Source organism: Panthera tigris, chromosome F3, assembly GCF_018350195.1.
Source record: "Panthera tigris isolate Pti1 chromosome F3, P.tigris_Pti1_mat1.1, whole genome shotgun sequence".
In the NCBI taxonomy this organism is placed as follows: Eukaryota; Metazoa; Chordata; class Mammalia; order Carnivora; family Felidae; genus Panthera; species Panthera tigris.
The window spans coordinates 64,337,256-64,356,325 of record NC_056678.1 but is presented as its reverse complement, the minus strand read 5'-3'; the positions used below and the strand labels follow the sequence as shown (position 1 = coordinate 64,356,325).

Genomic DNA, 19,070 nt, shown 5'->3' with positions numbered 1-19,070 from the left:
GATCTCACAGCTCGTGGACTTGAGCCGCACGTCGGGCTCTGTGCTGACAGCTCAGAGCCGGGAGCCTGCTTCCGATTCTGTGTCCCTCTCTCGCTGTGCCCCTTCCTCACTCGTGCTCTCTCTTTCTCTCAAGAATAAATAAAACATTAAAAAATATATATACTGTAGATAAATCAAAATGAAACTATAAAAAATATTCAAGGGGCACCTGGGTGACTCAGTTGGTTAAGGGTCTGACTTTTGCTCAGGTCATGACCTCACGGTTCGTGAGTTCGAGCCCCACATTGGTCTATGCACTGACAGCACGGAGGCCGCTTCAGATCCTCTGTCTCCCTCTCTCTCTGCCCCTCCCCTGCTCATGCTCTTTCTCTTTCAGAAATAAATAAATACTAAAAAAAAAAAAAAAAAAGAATGAACTGAAATTTAAAAAATATTTCAAGTGACCCACAGAATGACTAAGAAAGTAAAACAGAAGAACGGCAATGGCAACAAAGAAGAAGAAGCAAAGAAATAATAAAATAGTAGACTTGGGCTCTAGGAAAACAGTGATCACATTACGTAAATGAATGGAACAGAATAGATAACCCAAAATACACCCATGCAAGTATGGCCACGTGATTTTTCCATAAATTGCAAAATCATTTAAATATAGAAAGGATTATCTTTTCGACAAATGGTGCTGGAATAATTGAACATCTTCAGGCAGAGAAAATGCACCTCAGTCTAAACTTCACACCTTATACAAAAATCAACTCAAGATGGATCCGAGATTTAAACACTAAATATTAAAACCCCAATAAGATACTACTGCACATCTATTAAAACAGCTAAAATAAAATATAGTAACAATAGCAAATGCTGATGAAGATAGAGAAGACTCAAAGCTGTCCCAAAGCACCAGTGGGAATGTAAAATGTTACAACTCTAGAAAATGGTCGGTCAGTTTCTTAAGAAATTAAACAGACATTTACCATCTGACTCAGCAATCATACTCCTGGGCTTCTATCCAAGAGAAACTTTTTTTTTCTGCTTTTTGAAGATCTGTGATTACTACTGAGACACATTTATGATTGTCATGCCTCCAGCTCTTGGTTTTAGCCCAGGTCATGAGCTCACGGTTTGTGGGATCGAGCCCCATGTTGGGCTCTGCCCTGGCAGTGAGGAGCCTGCTTGGGATTCTTTGTCTCCCTCTTTCTCTGCCCTTCCCCCACTGTCTCTTTCTCTCTCTCCCTCTCAAAATAAATGAACAAACTTAAAAAAATTTTTTTTAATGAAGTATCTATTTCAGTCGCTTATGCATTGGGTCGTCTGCCTAATTCTTATTGATATGTAAGACTTCTTTATGGATTATGGATATAAGACTCTTGTGGAATTAAAGTATTAAAAATACCTTTTCAGACTATATGGCTTGCCTTTTTGCCTCTCATAATGGTTTCTTTTAATTAAAATAACTTTTTAATTTTGCTGTAATATTGTCCAAGCCTTCACTTTCTCGTCTAGAAAATAAGAATTATGGTGGTATCTCACAGGAATTAAAAAAAAAAAATGCATATGCTCCTGGGATTTAGCAAAGCCCAATAAATATTGTTATTATTCCCTGTGCCACCCTTTGTTCCTCCTTCTGACCTTCTCTTTGCTTCCATTTCTTCTGTTCTGAATATCTGAGAGATGATGTAATATAGCAGAAAAGACTGGCTGTGTGGCCTTAATCAATTCCTAGCCTCTGTGAGCCTGGTTTCTTCTCTGTAAAATGGGGTCTGCATCACCTTTGGGACTCAGTTCACTCCTGACACCTTTCATTGACCACCTACAACTAAAGTGAAACAAGCATGAAAAAAAAAAAAACAACTAGAGACAGCTCATGGTCACATGTCACTTTCACGGTCCCTCCTATAAAAACGTCAGCTAAAGGAGAGGTGTGTGCACTGTGCAAAGGAGGCGGAATCATTTGAGTGACTGACATCCAGACAACAACATGCTTGCTTACCCAGCATGCTTCATCCTTGTCCTTCTCTGCCAGCATCCGGGTGAGTCCAGACCGTCCTGTTCTCCTGACTGCCTTCCCCATCCTGTACACCTCTAGGCTTTGGAGTCCACTCTGGGACTCTGGCCAACTCAGGAAGTTCTGCTCCCTCATCTCATATTATTTTCTGCATCTCGTGACCTCCAAATCAGAGGACACGAAGAAACGAGAGGAGAAAGAATGGCTCTGGGGACCGTCGCCCCTTCTGACTGTCCCAGGGAAGGAAGGGCTGAGGAAGGGTGCTGGAAATCAGAAAGACCTGTGTTCTGCCATGAATTAAATAAAAGATGTTATCTTCCCCAAGCCTCAGCCTTCCTTCCCTTGGAGGGCAACTTTAAAATCAAAATGAGAGCGTACTGGTGAATGTTTCCTTATTTATAAGTATATATTTTTTCAATATTTAGAAGTACATATTTAAAAATAGGTTTTAAATATACTTAGAAAGATATTTTCAGTGACTGTGCATAACAGGGAGGTTAATGGCAGGAAAGATTTGAATTTTCTCCCTTAACCGGGCCAATTCAACCCGTGTCCACTCAGAAGAGCGGCTCCTCCTGTAGGCACTTAATGTTTACTAACACGAAGGACTGAGGCTGTTGCTTCTCCGGTCCCAAGGGTTCTACTCTCTGATGTTACTAACCTCAGAGCTCTCAGAAAGGACCTGGAGCCCCATCAGTTAGGAATATCTCTCCAGTCACCCAACTCGCAGGGCACCCCCATGAGGTCTCCCTCGGGAGACTTGGCACAGGTGGTCCGTTTGTGGGCGCCCCACGACTTCCTGCGGTGACCTGCCCCAGACCACACAGTCGGTCGCTGCTCCCAATCCTTCCCGGCCTCACTGTACGTTCAGCATCAGCAGACCCTCGCCTTCCCCGAGTTCATTAGAATTTTGCATGCTTTTAGGAAGCTCCTGGCTCGAAGCAGGTGGTCCTACCGTGGGCTTTCGCTTTACAAACAGCTCCCTGAATAGAAACAGTAATCAGAAGTGGAACTTGAAAAATGTGAAGTGGGGGAGGAAACAGCAGGGCCTTTCAAACCCCCAGGTGCTTACCTGGAACGCGAGCTGTGGGCAGCACTGGGTGCTACACCCCCCGTGGTTGAAGGGAGTCCACGATTGTCCTAGGGCCTCTAGTGGGCAGGGCAGAGGAAGCAGTGCCAGCCCTGGACAAGGACCCCCGGGTTTGACCTCGTCGTATTGTCCTGAGTAAGGTCCTCGGCCTCTGTACGCGAGCGCATAGCCTAACTTGCAGAATTATTGTGATGTTTTAAATGAGATACCAGGTACCAAACAAGTACAGTACTAATCGCATGTATTACGCTCCTGCTGCACGTCCAAGGCGTTTGTCACACCGTGTCCTCGTGAGCCTGTGAGATAGACGTCATCACCCTCCGTTCTTAGATGGGCAAACTCAGGCTGGAGAGGTCAGGTATCTTGGGCGAGGTGGTACAGCCGTTAAAAAGTAGGGCAGGGACTGGGTTTCCAAAGCTAGTTAGTGTTCTTTTCATCACACCCAGTTGCCTGACAATGCGCTGGACCCCAGAGAAGCCCTCAGTAATTGCGGATTTGAGCTGAATCTTCCCCAGGAGAGCTGTTGAGATTCCTTACCTCTCCAGCTACCCGAGGCCAAGGTAGGGACTGAAGATGCCCAAGAAGAGAGCAGGTCACTCCAGGTTCAGGATGTGGATGTACCAACAGGAACCACCCTGGCCACGTTCAGAGGGGCCAAGAAACAGCTCTTGCGGACTCAGGATTCTCATCTGGAAAATGGGCTCAACGGTCCGCTTCTCCCTCACAGATTTTGGGAGGACTAAGTGATACAGCGGGGCTGAGGAGACAATGTTTTCAAAAATTTTTTGATGTTTCTCTATTTTTGAGAAAGAGAGTGAGAGAGAGAGACAGGGTGTGAGCGGGGTAGGGGCAGAGAGCGAGGGAGACCCAGAATCCGAAGCGGGCTCCGGGCTCCGAGCTGTCGGCACAGAGCCCGACGCGGGGCTCGAACCCGCAAACCGCGAGCGAGATCGTGACCTGAGCCGAAGTCAGACGCTTAACCGAGTGAGCCACCCAGGCGCCCCGAGGAGACAATTTAAAGAAGGAAAACAACCCTCGGTGGTTCAGTCAGGTAAGCATCCGACTCTTGATTTCAGCTCAGGTCAGGGTCTCACCATCATGAGATCAAGCCCCACGTCAGGCTCCGCGCTGGGCGTGGAGCCCGCTTAAGATTCTCTCTCTCTCCCTCTGCCCCTCCACCACCCTCTCCAAAAAAAAAAAAAAAAAAAAAAAGAAAGGAAAACAGAAAACGTGGGTGAGCAGGTATTGAGGAGATGTTGAAAAAGACCAGAAGAGCCAAGAGGGAGTGGGGGTGTAGATGACCGAGGGGCAACCTCTGTCTCACGTACCTAAGACATGGTGCTGATTTAAAATCCTCTTTCTGTGGTACATGAGGTAAGGGGAAGTTGGGTAAAGAACAGTAGTTTCCAAAATTGGTGTTTTTCTTTCTTAAGCAACAGTCTGCTTTCATGAAACACAACCTTATGCAGAATCAAACATGTAAATTCCTGCACGGCGTGGAAGCCTCCCTGTCGCAAGAAGAGTTCCCCAGCCTCCTTCCCATCGCCCCTCCCCATCTCTCACCCCCTGGCCCTTCTCTCAGCTCTCCAGAAACACCCTGAGGCGCTGCCACCGGCCTCAGGGGTGGCGGGGGCATAGCTTGGGAAGCCCTGCCTTGGGAGTCCTGGCTCCACTGATTGAGCACACGTCACCGTGACCCTTGGAGGGAGCATCAGTCTCCTCATCTGTGAGGTGGGATAGGACTTCGTAGTCGCTAAGGTCTCTCCCGGCTCTGAGATGCTCTGGCTTCCATGAAGAGGATGCCATGAGATGCTGGTACATTCTAATGGACCGCTAATGGACCGTTAACCAACTGAGCCACCCAGCTCCCCCCTTCTCCACTCATCTCTTAAGTCTTGTGGGGGGAAACAGGTTATGGTGGAGGAAGTGATAACCCAGAGGAAAGGTACGTGACAAAGGGGAGGAGCTGTTGTCCCTTCCTGTTGTGAACAGTGTCTTAGGGCTGATGCTCCTGCTGTCAAAACATCTGAATCTTGGCCGGGACAGAAGGCAGAGGGCCTCCTGCTCCAGCTCCCCCCCCCCCCCCACCCCACCTCCAAAGGCAGGTTGGCAGGGGACGTTTGCTGCGGGAGTTCTTACCATGCGGGGTGATTGGGCATAACCATTCTGCCGTGAATTAGCCGGTGAATGGTCAAAAGCATTAGGCTCCAGACCATCTTCTGAGAAGTTCATCCTGCTGAGAAGCCAACCAAAGAAGTTTGGGGAAATCTGTTTCTCGCTTCTAGCCATCCTTAGGGAAATGAGAAGTAAAAATGAGAAGCGTTCTCAAGGCCTGTCTTCCTAGACACGGCTTCCCTCCCCACCCCCCGTTGGCAGACGGCTCTGAACTTCTCAAAATGCTTTCAAATCCATGTCACCCCTTCATCCAGCCCAAATTCTGGCAAATAAAGGTTATTTTTCTCCATGAGAGTTGAAAACACTGAAACTCAAAGTGCTCAGTGGCAAGGCAGCCGTGTGAAGAGCTTAGGCCTCTGAGACAGAAGGACCCGCTAGCTTCTCGTCCCACATCCACCACTTCTCGGATCGGGGCCGTGGGGAAATCACTCAGCATCTTGGAGCCCCAGTGTCCTCATCAGTAAGGTGAAGTTTTAGTAACCTCTATCTCATGGAGTTACTTTCAGAAATAAAAAAGCCTAACGCCCATTAAACCAGTTTAGGAGCTAAAGAGTGATACCGAATGTTTGTTGCTTATCACAGAGGAACCAGAATGAACCCGGGTCTCCTGGCTCCCCGTTAGGCCAGAGCACTACCCCTTTCACACTGTTCCATACGGCCTGGCCATCCCCATCCCTCCCTGGGTGTGACCCGGGACCTCACCACCAGGTGACCAGTTATTGGTCAACAAATGGTACGTTCACCCACCACCCAGGGGAATAACTCCTTCTGGGGACTTTAAAGTAGAAAATCAAGTGTGGTAAATTTCAGGGGGTGGACGTGAGAAAAAAGTGGAGGCTTGCTCGGGGAAGGGCTTTATGGGTCTTGAATAATACTTGGACGGGCAGAGAGACGGATAAAGCACAAAAAAAATGTGGGGTACAAAGTAAACTGGGAGTCGGGTGAGGGAGGCTGGCTGCTTGTCCGGCGGTAGTCAGTGACGTCATGTCTTCTCACGGCATCATAGGGTCATCCTGCCCTTGAGCAAAAGCCCTGGACATTTTTGAGGAGTCAGCCCAGGTCACGTGATACTGTTGAGCTCATTACCATGCCAGAGGAAGGCTACCCTTGAGCTAGGCGCCTGTCAGTCTTACCCAACCCATACAGCTGCTGCAAAATGAGGAAAGGGTAAAGTGGATGTGGAGGAGGCGAGTTAGGACAGTCACTGCGCCGGTCCTCCAGGTGGGAGGGTAGATGAGTCTCTTGAGGCCCAATCCTCCTGGGCCTTTTTGGTGGGTGTTCGTATCCACTTAATCTCTGGAGTTCACTTTCCCTACTGTAGGTTCCCCAAGTGCCTGCTACATCCCGTTTTATAACCCATACAGGTAGCAGATTAACGACTATCTCCTGACCCCATGAGGAGGAGTTGCTCCCTAGTTATATCCTCAGCTCCTAGACACAAATATGGAACTCCTGGCACAAATGTGGAACAAAATAAATCCTTGCTAGGGGAAGGAGTGACTGAAAGAGGAAACCATGACCTACCTAGGCATGGTAAAATTCGATAGGATCAGGGCAGGTGGAAAAGCCAACCACAGAACGCGAAGCTCCGGTTCAGTCTTGGCATACTGAGAAGAGAAGTCTCTTGTTTCTGGATCCCTTTTCCCCCCCACCAACTCTGAAAAACCGAGTTGTGAAACTCTGGGAAGGTCTTTCCACAGAGGAGGAAATAAAACTGGTTAGGACGCACCCACCCGGCCCCCTAGCCTCTCAACTCACATTTGGGGAATGGCATAGAACCACTTTCTTCTTTCATGACCTGTCTTTTCATCCTGAAGATACAATTAAGGTAGAACGATAGACTCCCTCTAGGCTCCTGTGGGCAATTTGCACCATGAGGTCTTCCAATTTCATACTGACAAGGAGCAATGAATTTTTTTATGTATATTGCCACACGAAATTTGCATCTCTTGACATTCAGCCTGAAAAAAATAGAACCACATGTGTGAACAAGTGAGAAGAATAATCGTGCATGGCCTAAATGGGTGCACACAGCCACTAAAGCCACATCCTTGCATTTTGCCACCTCCCCAGCTTACACATCTCCCCCCAGACCTCATGCGAAAATGATATTAGTCAAAGGTGCCCTGAATCCAGGACTGCACCTATTTAGGGCCAGGGGATACCCGACCTTCATTTGGCTGCAGAATATTCACCTTATTGTTGAAGTAAAAGGACACAAACATTAGTTGATCAGTCAAAAATTGAAAACGAAATGGACTTTGTCTGTTGCATGTACTGGGACTGTTTAGACACCCGTTGAGATGGTTAAGCCACTGGAAACCATCCTACTTCAGTATTAGAGATGCAGGGGAGAAGCTTTTTGAAAAATCAGATTATTTAACATAATGATTTAATAAATGGTTGATGGATCTAAAATATATATGCACTGACTGATAAATTATGGGGACAAGGGGCCAGAAATGTTTCGAACAGGAATCAGCCTCTCAAAAGGCATTTGCCCAGGGGAAGAAGCCATAAATTTACCCCCCCCCCGCCCGCAAAGAAAAAGGTTGGGAAGAAGCCAGTACTTTTGGACACAAATTTACCCCCCCCCCCAAAAAAAAAGGTTGGTCAAGATCCCAAAACTGTGATCGAGGGACTAGGGGGACTAGGTGAACATTTAGTGGCATCAGATTCCCTTACTCTGGGGCACCGGCAGCTCAGCTCGGGCTTGAGGGAAGTTCACCGAAGGACGTGAAGGGGAAACCAGGATCTGTGAGGCCCAAAGTCTTCAGGGTTGACATCTGAGCCCTCCTGGGAGCTGATGAAGGGGAGAGGGCTAGAGCTGGCACAAATGCCCCAGGGCCTTCAGACTAAACCAATGGGGGGACATTGGGTTAAATCCTCAACAAATCATCACCTACTAGCTTTGTGCCTTTGGACAAGTTACTTAGGTTTTTTTTTTGAATCTCAGTTTTCTCATCCAATCATGAGCTGACAACCTTTGCTGTAAAGGGTCAGATAGTCAATATTTTAGCCTTTGCAGAGGATATAGTCTCTATTGTAACTTCTCAAGTCAGCCTTGGTAATGGAAAAGCAGCAAGAGACACTATGTAAGCACAAGAACATGGCTGTGTTCAATTTGAACTTTCTTTACCAAAACAGGCAGCGGGCCACATTTGGCCCATGGATTATAGGTTGCTGATCCCTGTGCAAAGGGATCAAAATTCCAAGTTTTCAGAATCGTTTTACGTATTAGGCATAATCTTTACAACAAGGGTTGGGCACGGATTCAACCTTAATACATAGCAACTATATTGGGAACTCTGTCAGAGTAGTTGGGTTGTAACAGAGACTATGGAAAAAATAGTGCAGCCATTTTCGATATCTGGAGAGGCCAGTACAGGAATTTGTATTTTACTAGAAGAGGGATAAGTTACAGCGGTGCCACAGGGGTAGAAGATATTATGGTAACACTCAATGCTAAAATAACAATAATAATAATCCAATGAAAAATGAGCAGAGAACCTGAAGAGGCATTTTTCCAAAGAAGACGTAGGGATGACCAACCAACACATGAAAAGATGCTCAACATCACTAATTATCAGGGAAATGCAAATCTACCGCCCTGAGATATCACCTCCCACCTATCAGAATGGCTAGGATCCAAAAGACAAGAAATAACAAGTGTTGGTGAGGATGTGGAGAAAAGGCGATCCTAGCACATTGTTGGTGGGAATGTCGATGTGGGAATGTCGACCCACTGTGGAAAACAGTATGGCGTTTTCTCAAAAAATTAAAAACAGAAATATCATATGACCCAGTAATTCCACCACTGGGTATTTACCCAAAGAAAATGAAGACACGAATTCACAAAGATACATACACCCCCCCCTTTGTTTATTGCAGCATTATTTATAATAGCCAAGATGTGGCAGCAAACCCAAGTGACTATGAATAGATGAATGGATAAAGAGGATGTGATGTATATACATGATGGAATATTACTAAGCCATGAAAAGGAATGAGATCTTGCCATTTGCAATCACATGGATGGACCCAGGGGGGTTATGCTAAGTGATAGAGGTCAGACAGAGACAGACAAACGTCATATGATTTCACTGATATGTGGAACCAAAAACCAAAACAATTGAAACAGACTCATAAATACAGAAAACAAACTGGTGGTTGCCAGAGAGGTTGAGGGGTGGAGTGAAATAGGTGAAGAAGATTAAGAGGTACAAACTTTGAACTATAAGATAAATAAGTCACAGGGAGGAAAAGTACAGGACAGGGATTAGAGTCAATAATATTGTAATAACTTAGTCTGGTGACAGGTGGCGACTATGCTTATCATAGGGAACACTGCGTCACGTATAGAATTGTTGGCTTACTGTGTTGCACACCTAAAACTAATATGAAACTCTACTTCGATTTAAAAAATATGGCAACATATAGAAATAGAACCTGGATGCTTGGTCAATCATACAGAGCCACTGAGGCACAGTGCCCGGGACCTACGATAGTTTTAATTTCAGAATCAGAAGAAAAGCAAGTATAATGATAACAATTAATATATAATAATGAATCCAGCTGGCATTACAATTCATCGTTATGCCAAAGCAGTCATAAAATATAATTTTTGGGGCGCCTGGGTGGCTCGGTTGGTTAAGCGTCTGACTTCGGCTCAGGTCATGATCTCACGGTCCGTGAGTTCGAGCCCCGCGTCGGGCTCTGTGCGGACAGCTCAGAGCCTGGAGCCTGTTTCAGATTCTGTGTCTCCCTCTCTCTCTGCTCCTCCCCTGTTCATGCTCTGTCTCTCTCTGTCTCAAAAATAAATAAACGTTATAAAATATAATTTTTATGGTCGAAGGACCAACTACGGCAAAAGTGCAAGCAGCCTACAAAAGTCATAATGGGGACCAGCAGTTACCTCATTATAATACAATGGTCAGGAACCTATAGTTTGGCTGCTCTGTTGGATTTGAAAGAGATTTTCTTGGGGCATCTGGCTGGCTCAGTAGGTAGAGCATGCAACCCTTGATCTCGGGGTTATGAGTTCCAGCCCCACACTGGGCAGAGAGATGACTTAAAAAGGTTTTCTTCGTTTTTTTTTTTTTTTCCTTTTTGTGCTTTCCGTGATGGAACTAATAAAAATTCTCTTAGAAATTTCAGCGTGATGCATTACGGTAAGAGGCAGAAGGGAAGAAAACTGGGTTTTGTGCTTTTACGGAGAACACCTTTAAGAAGCTTTGGGTTCTGGTTTTGGTTCACCGCTATTTGTGATCCTTGAGTAAGTTCTCTCAGCCTCTGGCATTTAGTTCTCTCATCTGTAAACAGTGACCTATAAGACCTCGACCCTGTGGGTACTGATGTGGGCTTTCCCTCTTACAGACTGTAATTTCAACAAGTCATTTAACCTCATTGTGGCTCAAGTTCCATATATATATATATATATATATATATATATATATATATATATATGAATCCTTCCTCTAAGCATTGTTTTAAGAGTTAAATAAGCCTCACTACAAGTCCTAATTGTTGGACGTAAGGATCACGGGTGCCCCTGGACATACTGCAGAGCATCCAGTAACTCACCCCTTGCCTTTCTACTCAACGAAGGACACTGAAATTCAGGTCAATGAGAACCTCACTCAGGGATGATCTTGAATGCACCTTAGTCTACCCTAAAACAGAAGACCAAGTTTCCCAGATATTGTTATCATTAGGAACTTAGAGCTCCCTCCCCAGTGTCTGGTCTGTGCTTCTGCATCCAAATCAGTTCTCCCAAGGGAGTCTGGGGGACGGGGACAGTAAGCTCCCCACTTGTCCCCTAACGGGAACTTGTCAAGGATGGAGCTGGGCCTTATGACCTACCTCAGAGTGTGGTCTTTCCAGACTGAGGTCTCTGGGAAGGGATGGGTTCGCCTGCAGTCACTGCTTTCAGGCAAGGCGCTCTGACCTCAGTGCCTTCGTGTGAGTGAGGTTTCAAAGGGTTTCCCAGAGGTTGGTTGGGTTGGCTCCACAGGGTTTCTCAGGACCTTCCCAGGACCCAAAGCAGGCGAATAATTGGTGACAAGGGCAGGGACATGGGTTTATTTTACGGTTCTCTGTCTCTGCAGGGCCAGCAACCTCTGGAGCCCCGAAGGAGCTGGTTGGTAACCTTGGTGGGTCTGTGACTTTCCCTCTGAAGCTCCCAGGAATTCAGATAGACACTATCGTCTGGACGTTCAACACAACCCCTCTCGTCACCATAGAGCCAAAAATGCCAGACAGACAAGCCAACGTCATAGTGACCCACAGTCATAACAAGGAAAGGGTGAAGTTTTTACAAGGAAACTACTCCCTGAAGCTCAGCAAACTGAGTAAGAATGACTCTGGTGACTACCGCATGGTGATATACAGCTCTTCCCTCAAAGACTCCTTCAGCCAGGAGTATAGGCTGCGTGTCTATGGTGAGCAGAATCAGTTCCCAAAGTGGATGACTGTTTTCATAAAGTGGTAAACTCTGATATTGGAGCTGTTCCAGCAGAGGTTGGATGAACTCTTAGCAAGAATGTGGAAGAGGGAACTCTTGCATGGATGAAGTGAATGTAGTTGACCCCTAAGTTCCCTTCCTGTTCAGAGACTGTGAGAGGCAATGCAGTATAGACAATGGATGATGTGGGACACAGCGACCACACAAGCCAAATGCTGGCTGCTCTGCCAACTAACTGCATAGCCTTCGCCAGGTTACTTAAGCTCTGTGAAACTTCGTTTCCGTATCTGTGATGAGGAAGAAAGTGATCCCTATCTTAGAAAGACTTTTGTGTATAAACATCAATTACACCTTCTCCCCTACCAACGCCAACCAATTGAGAAACGGACACAAGAATCAGGAGGAAGATAAAAATATCAGTTCTTTTTTCGGACGAAGCTAGATAGGAGAAATATTTTCCCCCAACTCTAGATCACTCAGGGAAGATGAACTTACAAAACAATGACTCAACCAGCTGTAAGAATAGTTGTCTCACTCACTGAGCTACAGTACAAGGGATGCCAGGAGATGGGCCTCCAGGTTTGCCCTTAAGATGTAGGCTATGGACCTTGAGCCAGGTGGCCCTCCATATGGACATAATTGAGGGGATCAGGGGGACACGTATTATGTGGCCAGACTAGCTGGGGGAGGGGGAAAAGGTCAAACCACATCTAAACAGAAATCGTAACAGCGCAAAGTAGACAGATGTAGTAGAGAAATGTAGAGGGTGGATGTCAGGCTCTCACCATCTCATCAATGAGCAAATTGCTCATTCTCTAGGGGAGAACAGTGAGCAGAAGGGGGGGGGGGGGACCAGAGGTATTATTCCCACACTATTCTCTCCCGGAGAGTAAAGCGAAAGTCGCTTCAAGGAAGCCTGAGGACAGAAGAATGGGGAGCCTCTGGAAAAGATAAAATTAGCTCACATCCACAATGCATCTAGCACATGGCTGGCCGTATAGCTGTGCGTTGAAAACGGCAGCTGCTTTCTTGTTGTATTATTATTATTTCTACTGCTATCGGTGCTTTTAGGTAGCTGTGGGAAACCAGACCTAGGTAGCTCCTTCCCAGACAAGAATAAGAATTCTTCCCTGAACTGCTGCTCCCTCTCTGCTCTGTAGCACCACAGAGATTCAGTCCGAGATCTACAAGAATAATTCAGAAAAGGCATAGTTTCCACCCTTGGTGGTCTGTTTCTCTTTTGCAGAACACCTATCAAAGCCCAAAGTTACCATGGGTCTGCAGAACAATGAGAATGGCACCTGTCTCACCAATCTGACATGCTTCATGGACCAGGGAGGAGAGGATGTGACCTACAGCTGGGAGTCCCTGGGGCAGGCAGCCAATGAGTCCCATAATGGCTCCATCCTCCCCATATCCTGGAGGCTGGGAGAAAGGGACACGATCTTCATCTGTGTGGTCAGGAACCCCATCAGCAGCAACTCTTCAAACCCCATCTTTGCCTGGAAGCTCTGTGAAGGTGACTCTCTCTCCTCTCTCTCTCCAGGGGCCTCTGGTCTCAGGACCTATACCTTCTTCAGTCCCTGGTCCCCTTGGGAACAGCCCGTGAAAACTGGAGACCCCCGGGAACTTCCCAGACTGGGAGGGAGGTGGCACTTGCCTCAAAAGTTGGGTCATTTTCCCTATCTGACTCTTCTCCCTTCCCTGTGCCTCCACCTATTCTGTCTTTAAAGGTGCGGCTGCTGACTCAGAATCCTTCATGATCTTGGCTTCCCTGGGGGTGCTGTTGCTGATCATTGCCTTTGCACTGATGCCGTTTCTGTTGATTATGCAGAGAGAAAAAAGAAAAGGTAGAGCATACACTCTTTTTGCCTTCAGCCTCACCCGTGCGTGTGCCCCCTCGTTTATTCAACAAACATACGTTGAGCTGTGTGCCAGGCTCAATACTAGGCACTAAGGATACAGAAATGAAGAAGCCATACTCTGTGTCCTCAAGGAGAACACAATCAACCTTCACTCCTTAGTTCTGGAGTAAGAGTGCCGGAGTCCTTAACTCCTCCCCTAAGACCAAACTCCTCCCAGTTCCCTCCCCAGTGCCACCCCTACCCTTCCCCCAAAGGGACTTGCTGGCTCTCCGGATGACACAAACCCCACACTGCTGACTCTGCTCCCCCGACCCGGGAGGTGACAGCCTCCAACTCTGAGGTCCCATAGAGCGGCACACTCTAATCAGCGCTTCCAATCCCCATCCTTGTCACAGGCCCCAAACCCGTTGTGGCCCTTGTCACCGGACCAACTCCAGAGACCTCTCTTTACTCTGTACCCCAGTCTAGATGCATTCCTCCTGGAGAAGTCTGTCTCTGCCTCTTTCCATGCCATATCCCAGGCTCTGCATCCCTAAACCCTGCTGATTTGTTTCCTCAGGTTCCCACTGATACTGTTCGTGTGGGGTGTTGGGGAGGGACCTAAGCACCAGTTGTGTATAAATTGCAAATGTCAAAATCTTTCTTCCCTCTTGAAAGAGCTCTGAAGGCATTTCTGACTTGCTCTGCTTCCCCTTTTGGCTGACTTGGCCCAAAAATTGGGAAGTGAAGTGCTGAGAGTAACCAGTTCATCGTGGGATCTCCCTGAGTGTAGCACTGAGAGTCCCATGTCCTGAAACACCCTTCAGTTGTAGGGACTCAGCATGGCAGTAACCTTAAGTGGGTCTTCCAGGGGGTGAGCTGGTGGGGGTGGTGAGTGGAAGGAGGTTTGGCCCTGATTCTCTCCCGCCTCACTTTCAGAGTCCATTGAAGAGAGGAAGGGAATGGACACTCATCAGGAAATTCCTAACTACCACCCACCGTCTGGAGAGACCCCAGTTTACGACACAATCACTTGCGTTGATGTGAGTCCTTTTTCTATCTTTCCTGGAGCCTGATCTTATTCTCTAAGGCCCTTCTTGCTTTAGTTGAAATTTCTGCATGGACTTGGGTAACATGGGTATGAGGATGCATAGTCCTTGAAACCCCATGTGTCTCCCCAAGTCCTTATGAATTCTGTCTTGTGCAGGATTTGGTGGCCTCTGTTTCTGACCCAGCCAGTAATGCTCACCATGTGATCCATGGAATCCTCCCGTCCCTCCACAGTTCACAAGGGCCACTCAGCTGGCCCAATTTCTCTTTCAAAGGACGGCAGGTAGAAAAGCGTGACTCTGGCCTGATGTTTAAGTTATAATGTAGTTCTGTTGTTTTGACCCATCAGTGATCCTCACATATTTGCTCCAAGGACCCTTCAGGCTAATGGAAAAATTTACTTGCAACTTTAACAATATTATTTCCCATCATACGTCCATCACCTTAGGCTGCTCATAGCTCACAGGACTTCTATATCTTACACATTTTTAAACTTATTTAAATACAACACAGTTTAAAAATCAGGCAATGCCTTCTTGAAAAGAAGTTATTAATAATTATAATAACACTCACCAACAAGAGCTTCTCCTTTCCCCATTCCTGGTCCAGAACCTCTCTTCCTTCTTGCCCCTTCTCCCATCTCTGCTTTCCCTTCTCTAGACTCTGGGTGTCTCTTTGGCCTTGTCGAGCTGACCCTATGGTTTCTTCTTTTTTTTTAATAGAAAACTATTCCAGAGGAAAATCCAGAAAAAACACTTTATTTCTCAGTGCAAATACCTCAAAAGGTAAGAAGCTTTAGAGCTGAGATTCACCTTACTTGTCTCATCCTTTTTCCTGGTTCAAGCTTAGCGAAAAATGTCTTGGGCCCCAAAGATCTTGTATTCTCTGGTATTAAACGTTTCCCCGGTATGTTCCCATTCTCTTTGCTGAGGGTTACCCAAGAATAAACAGAATAAATGAGAATTATGTGTTAGGAGTTGAATGGGGTAATATGGAACAAATAGAAAGGGAGAGAAGAAGTTCTAGGGAAAATCAGCAGGATCCTGAAGATTTGGGTTGACAAAAGTCCAAGGCTTGGGTCATGCCTCAGAGGGCTGGGGAGGCAATGCCAGCTTGCTGCTGAGCCACCAGTAAGCCGGAAGTGGGAGAAATTTCTGCTGCTTTTCTTTGGTCTAGCTATGTTGCATCGTGTTTGCACCCTCTCCCTAGTCAGACTACTAACGTGCTAAGCTTTAAAGCTTAATCCTTCACAGATCACGCTTCAAAGAAGTAGTGATACTGTCTTGTCTCTCCTCCCAACCAGATCAGAAAAGATGAGATTGGGCAAAGCACTTTGCTTAGTTAGCACTTTACTTAGGAAAGCAATAGGATTATTGGAAGTAAAGTGCAGTTCATTAAGCATTCAACAAGATAAATGTGGTTGGAACTTGAGTAATAATTGGGTGACCCTGGCTAGGAAGAGTGTCTGGGATGGTGGGGTCTTCTGGTGGGATCCAGAGCCCTCCCACCTCTACCTCTGATCTTTACATCTGCCTAACAGATGGAGGAGCCCCACTCTACGCCCATATCCCCAGACACACCAACGTTATTTACCTATGAGATCGTCAACTAAACAGCCGTGCATTGCTTCTGCCTCATGAAGATGGCGAAGAAGGAAGCCCCTGCCCCTCCCAAAGCCAAAGCCAGAGCAAAGGCTTTGAAGGCCAAGAAAGCAGTGCTGAAAGGTGTCCACAGTCATAAAAAAAGAAGAAGATCTGCACGTCACCTACATTCCGGCGGCCCAAAACACCGCGTCTCCAAAGGCAGCCCAAATATCCTGGGAAAGGCAGCCTCAGGAGAAACAAGCTTGACCACTGGGCCATCATCAAGCTCCCCCTGACTACCGAGTCAGCCGTGAAGAAGAAAATGGAAGACACAACACACTTGTTTCATTGTGGGTGTCAAGGCCAACAAGCACCAGATCAGACAGGCCGTGAAGAAGCTCTACGATACTGGCGTGGCCAAGGTCAACACTCTGATCAGGCCTGATGGAGAAAAGGAAACATATGTTCGACTGGCTCCCGACTATGATGTTTTGGATGTTGCCAACAAAATTGGGATCATCTAAACTGAGTCCAGCTGGCTAAATCTAAATATAAAATTTTTCACCATAAAAAAAAAGAAAATGGTAAAAAAAAAAAAAAAATCACTGAATTGACCAGAAATATCAAGGAAGAATGAATTACTGACTTCCTTCCAGAGCGACTATCTTCAGATTTGAGGTCCTTCAGATGAGTTCCTAATTCCATCCACTCCTGAGAAATGTCCTCAAACCATGAATGGGTAACCATCTCTTCCTGGAAATGTGATGGTGAGTTTATCAGCCAACCCCAAGCAAGGGGCTTAGAAGTGTCTCCACAAAATGTACATGCAGCGTCCATCATAAGAATGACAGCTCCCATTCTAGGGCTTGGAGGTCAGGAGTAGACCTAGAGTCTGGCAGCCAAAAGGGCAAGAATATAGGAATGGCAGACATTTCCAGAAGAAGCAGACGTAGTAGCCAGAAATGGATTCACTAACCAACGCATTAACCGTATTCCTGGCACTGTGCTGAGCCTACGCTGATTTTGGTCAGGTGTGATCTCTGCCCTTATGGAATTGGTTCCTCATGAATGACTTCTGTGGGCGTTAGGAGCAGGTCTCACCACAAGTTCCCAATAACCGGAGAGCCAAGTGTGGGTCCACAGGACCTGGAGGTCAGAGTACACAAGGACAGAGAAGCCAGTTTGGCCGGATGGAAATTCTAAAGTATGTCTGGACTGAAGACAAGGACTGCTGCCTCAGCTCTATTTACACTCCGTGCTGTAGGTGAGAAGGTCGTGCCTTAGGGCTGTACAAAAGCCCATCTCAATGGAGACACTGAACCTGAAGACACATTTCGAATCTATTATAAAAGACGCGGAACTAGAGGTGATCATGTATAAATATTTAAAGTTGCGTAATTCATTCAACTAATATTTATTGAGAATCCCCGCCGGGTCAGTCTGGCAAATAAAATGTATGGAATCCCCGCCCCTCGTAGAGTTTCCCTTTTTAATGAAATGAAAAACGTGGGGAGGAGGATAGTTATTTTTGATATATTTATGGACGCATCTTGAAGGAAAATGGTGGGAAGGGATCTGATGCTCCAGGTCTGAGGGGGCCTGAACTGCCAAATCACAAAACGAAAACAGTTGTTTAATGTCTTTTATTCAAAAGAAAGCAACCCACGGATTGGGGGAGCACAGTGACTCACAAGCAGTGGAAACTCTTCTCAAGGGACTTGGGAAAAGACCAAATTTTATAAAGCATTTGAAAAGGCAACATGGAAACAGGGCATAATTGGCTAGGAGGGTAGGGACTTCCTGAGTAAGGTGAACATCCCAACAACAGGTGAGTTTTCTATGACGCCCCTCTCCCACCCCCCTCCACATCCCACAATCTCTTGCAAGGAACCAGTTGCTTTCATGTAAAGTGAAGTTTTATCCTATGGGTCCTCACATGACTCCTACAGGACAAGCTGGCCTAGGTATTTGTGTCCACTCTACAAATGTTGAAATTGAGGCAAAGAGGAACTGCCGTACACAACCAAAGCTAGAAAAAAAAAGCAGTGCCCCCTCCACCACCCATCATCCGTCAGAGGATGAGGAAGATGGGGACTCAAAGCTAGAGAGGGGTGGGGGCGCCTGGGTGGCTCAGTTAGTTAAGCATACGACTTCGGCTTAGGTCATGATCTCATGGTTCATAGGTTCAAACCCTGCGTCAGACTCTGTGTTGACAACTCAGAGCCTGGAGCCTGCTTCAGATTCTATATCTCCCTCTCTGTCCCTCCCTTGCTCGCACTCTGTGTGTGTGTGTGTGTGTGTGTGTGTGTGTATCTCACAAGAAATAGATATTTAAAAAAAAAGGCTAGAGAGGAGTGGATCCCCCTCTTCCCAAGTGTAGCATGAGGGAAACGGCATAGCTTTGGAGACAAGCAGTCTGGAGTCAAAAGCCCTTACTAGCAGAGTGACCTTTGCCAAAGACCATTTTCTCATTTCGTGTTTCTATTTTCTTATTTCTAAAGCCATTATAGGGCTTGCAGTGTGGGATTATATGAAACCAGTATTAAGTGCGTGGTATGGAGTACAAGATTCATATATGGCTGATGATGCTTGGGAAGGGAATAATACAGGGGAAAAAAAATGGTTAACTTCCTACATGTCAACTTGGATAAGATACAGAAGCATTAAAATAGAGGATCAGCCCTTAAAAGGGAGGTGTCTGGTGTAGGGGAGGAGAAACTTTCACTTCTTCCTTTCTAGGTTCTTTGGCTGGTATAACAATTAGATTGACAAGTCAGATTAACAGGTGAAAAAAAATTGGTTTCATATGTTCGGGGGCCACATAAAAATATGAGACCCAGCCAGTCAGGTAATTGAGGCTTTA

General features: G+C 46.4%; 1 protein-coding gene across 2 annotated transcripts; it reads left to right on the top strand.

Moving 5' to 3' along the window:
* The first annotated feature begins 1,874 nt into the window (after positions 1 to 1,874).
* SLAMF7 (SLAM family member 7) lies at positions 1,875 to 18,353 on the top strand. 2 transcript variants are annotated; one of them, XM_042976285.1, is made up of 7 exons: positions 1,875 to 2,027; positions 11,375 to 11,707; positions 12,977 to 13,249; positions 13,464 to 13,580; positions 14,514 to 14,617; positions 15,347 to 15,409; positions 16,267 to 18,353. In XM_042976285.1, exons 1-7 carry the CDS (start codon positions 1,976 to 1,978, stop codon positions 16,501 to 16,503), a joined length of 1,179 nt encoding a protein of 392 aa, XP_042832219.1. In that variant the 5' UTR covers positions 1,875 to 1,975; the 3' UTR covers positions 16,504 to 18,353. The 2 variants fall into 2 exon arrangements, with proteins under 2 accessions (XP_042832219.1, XP_007092438.1); XM_007092376.3 differs by having other exon boundaries at positions 16,165 to 16,348.
* The last annotated feature ends 717 nt before the right edge of the window (positions 18,354 to 19,070 follow it).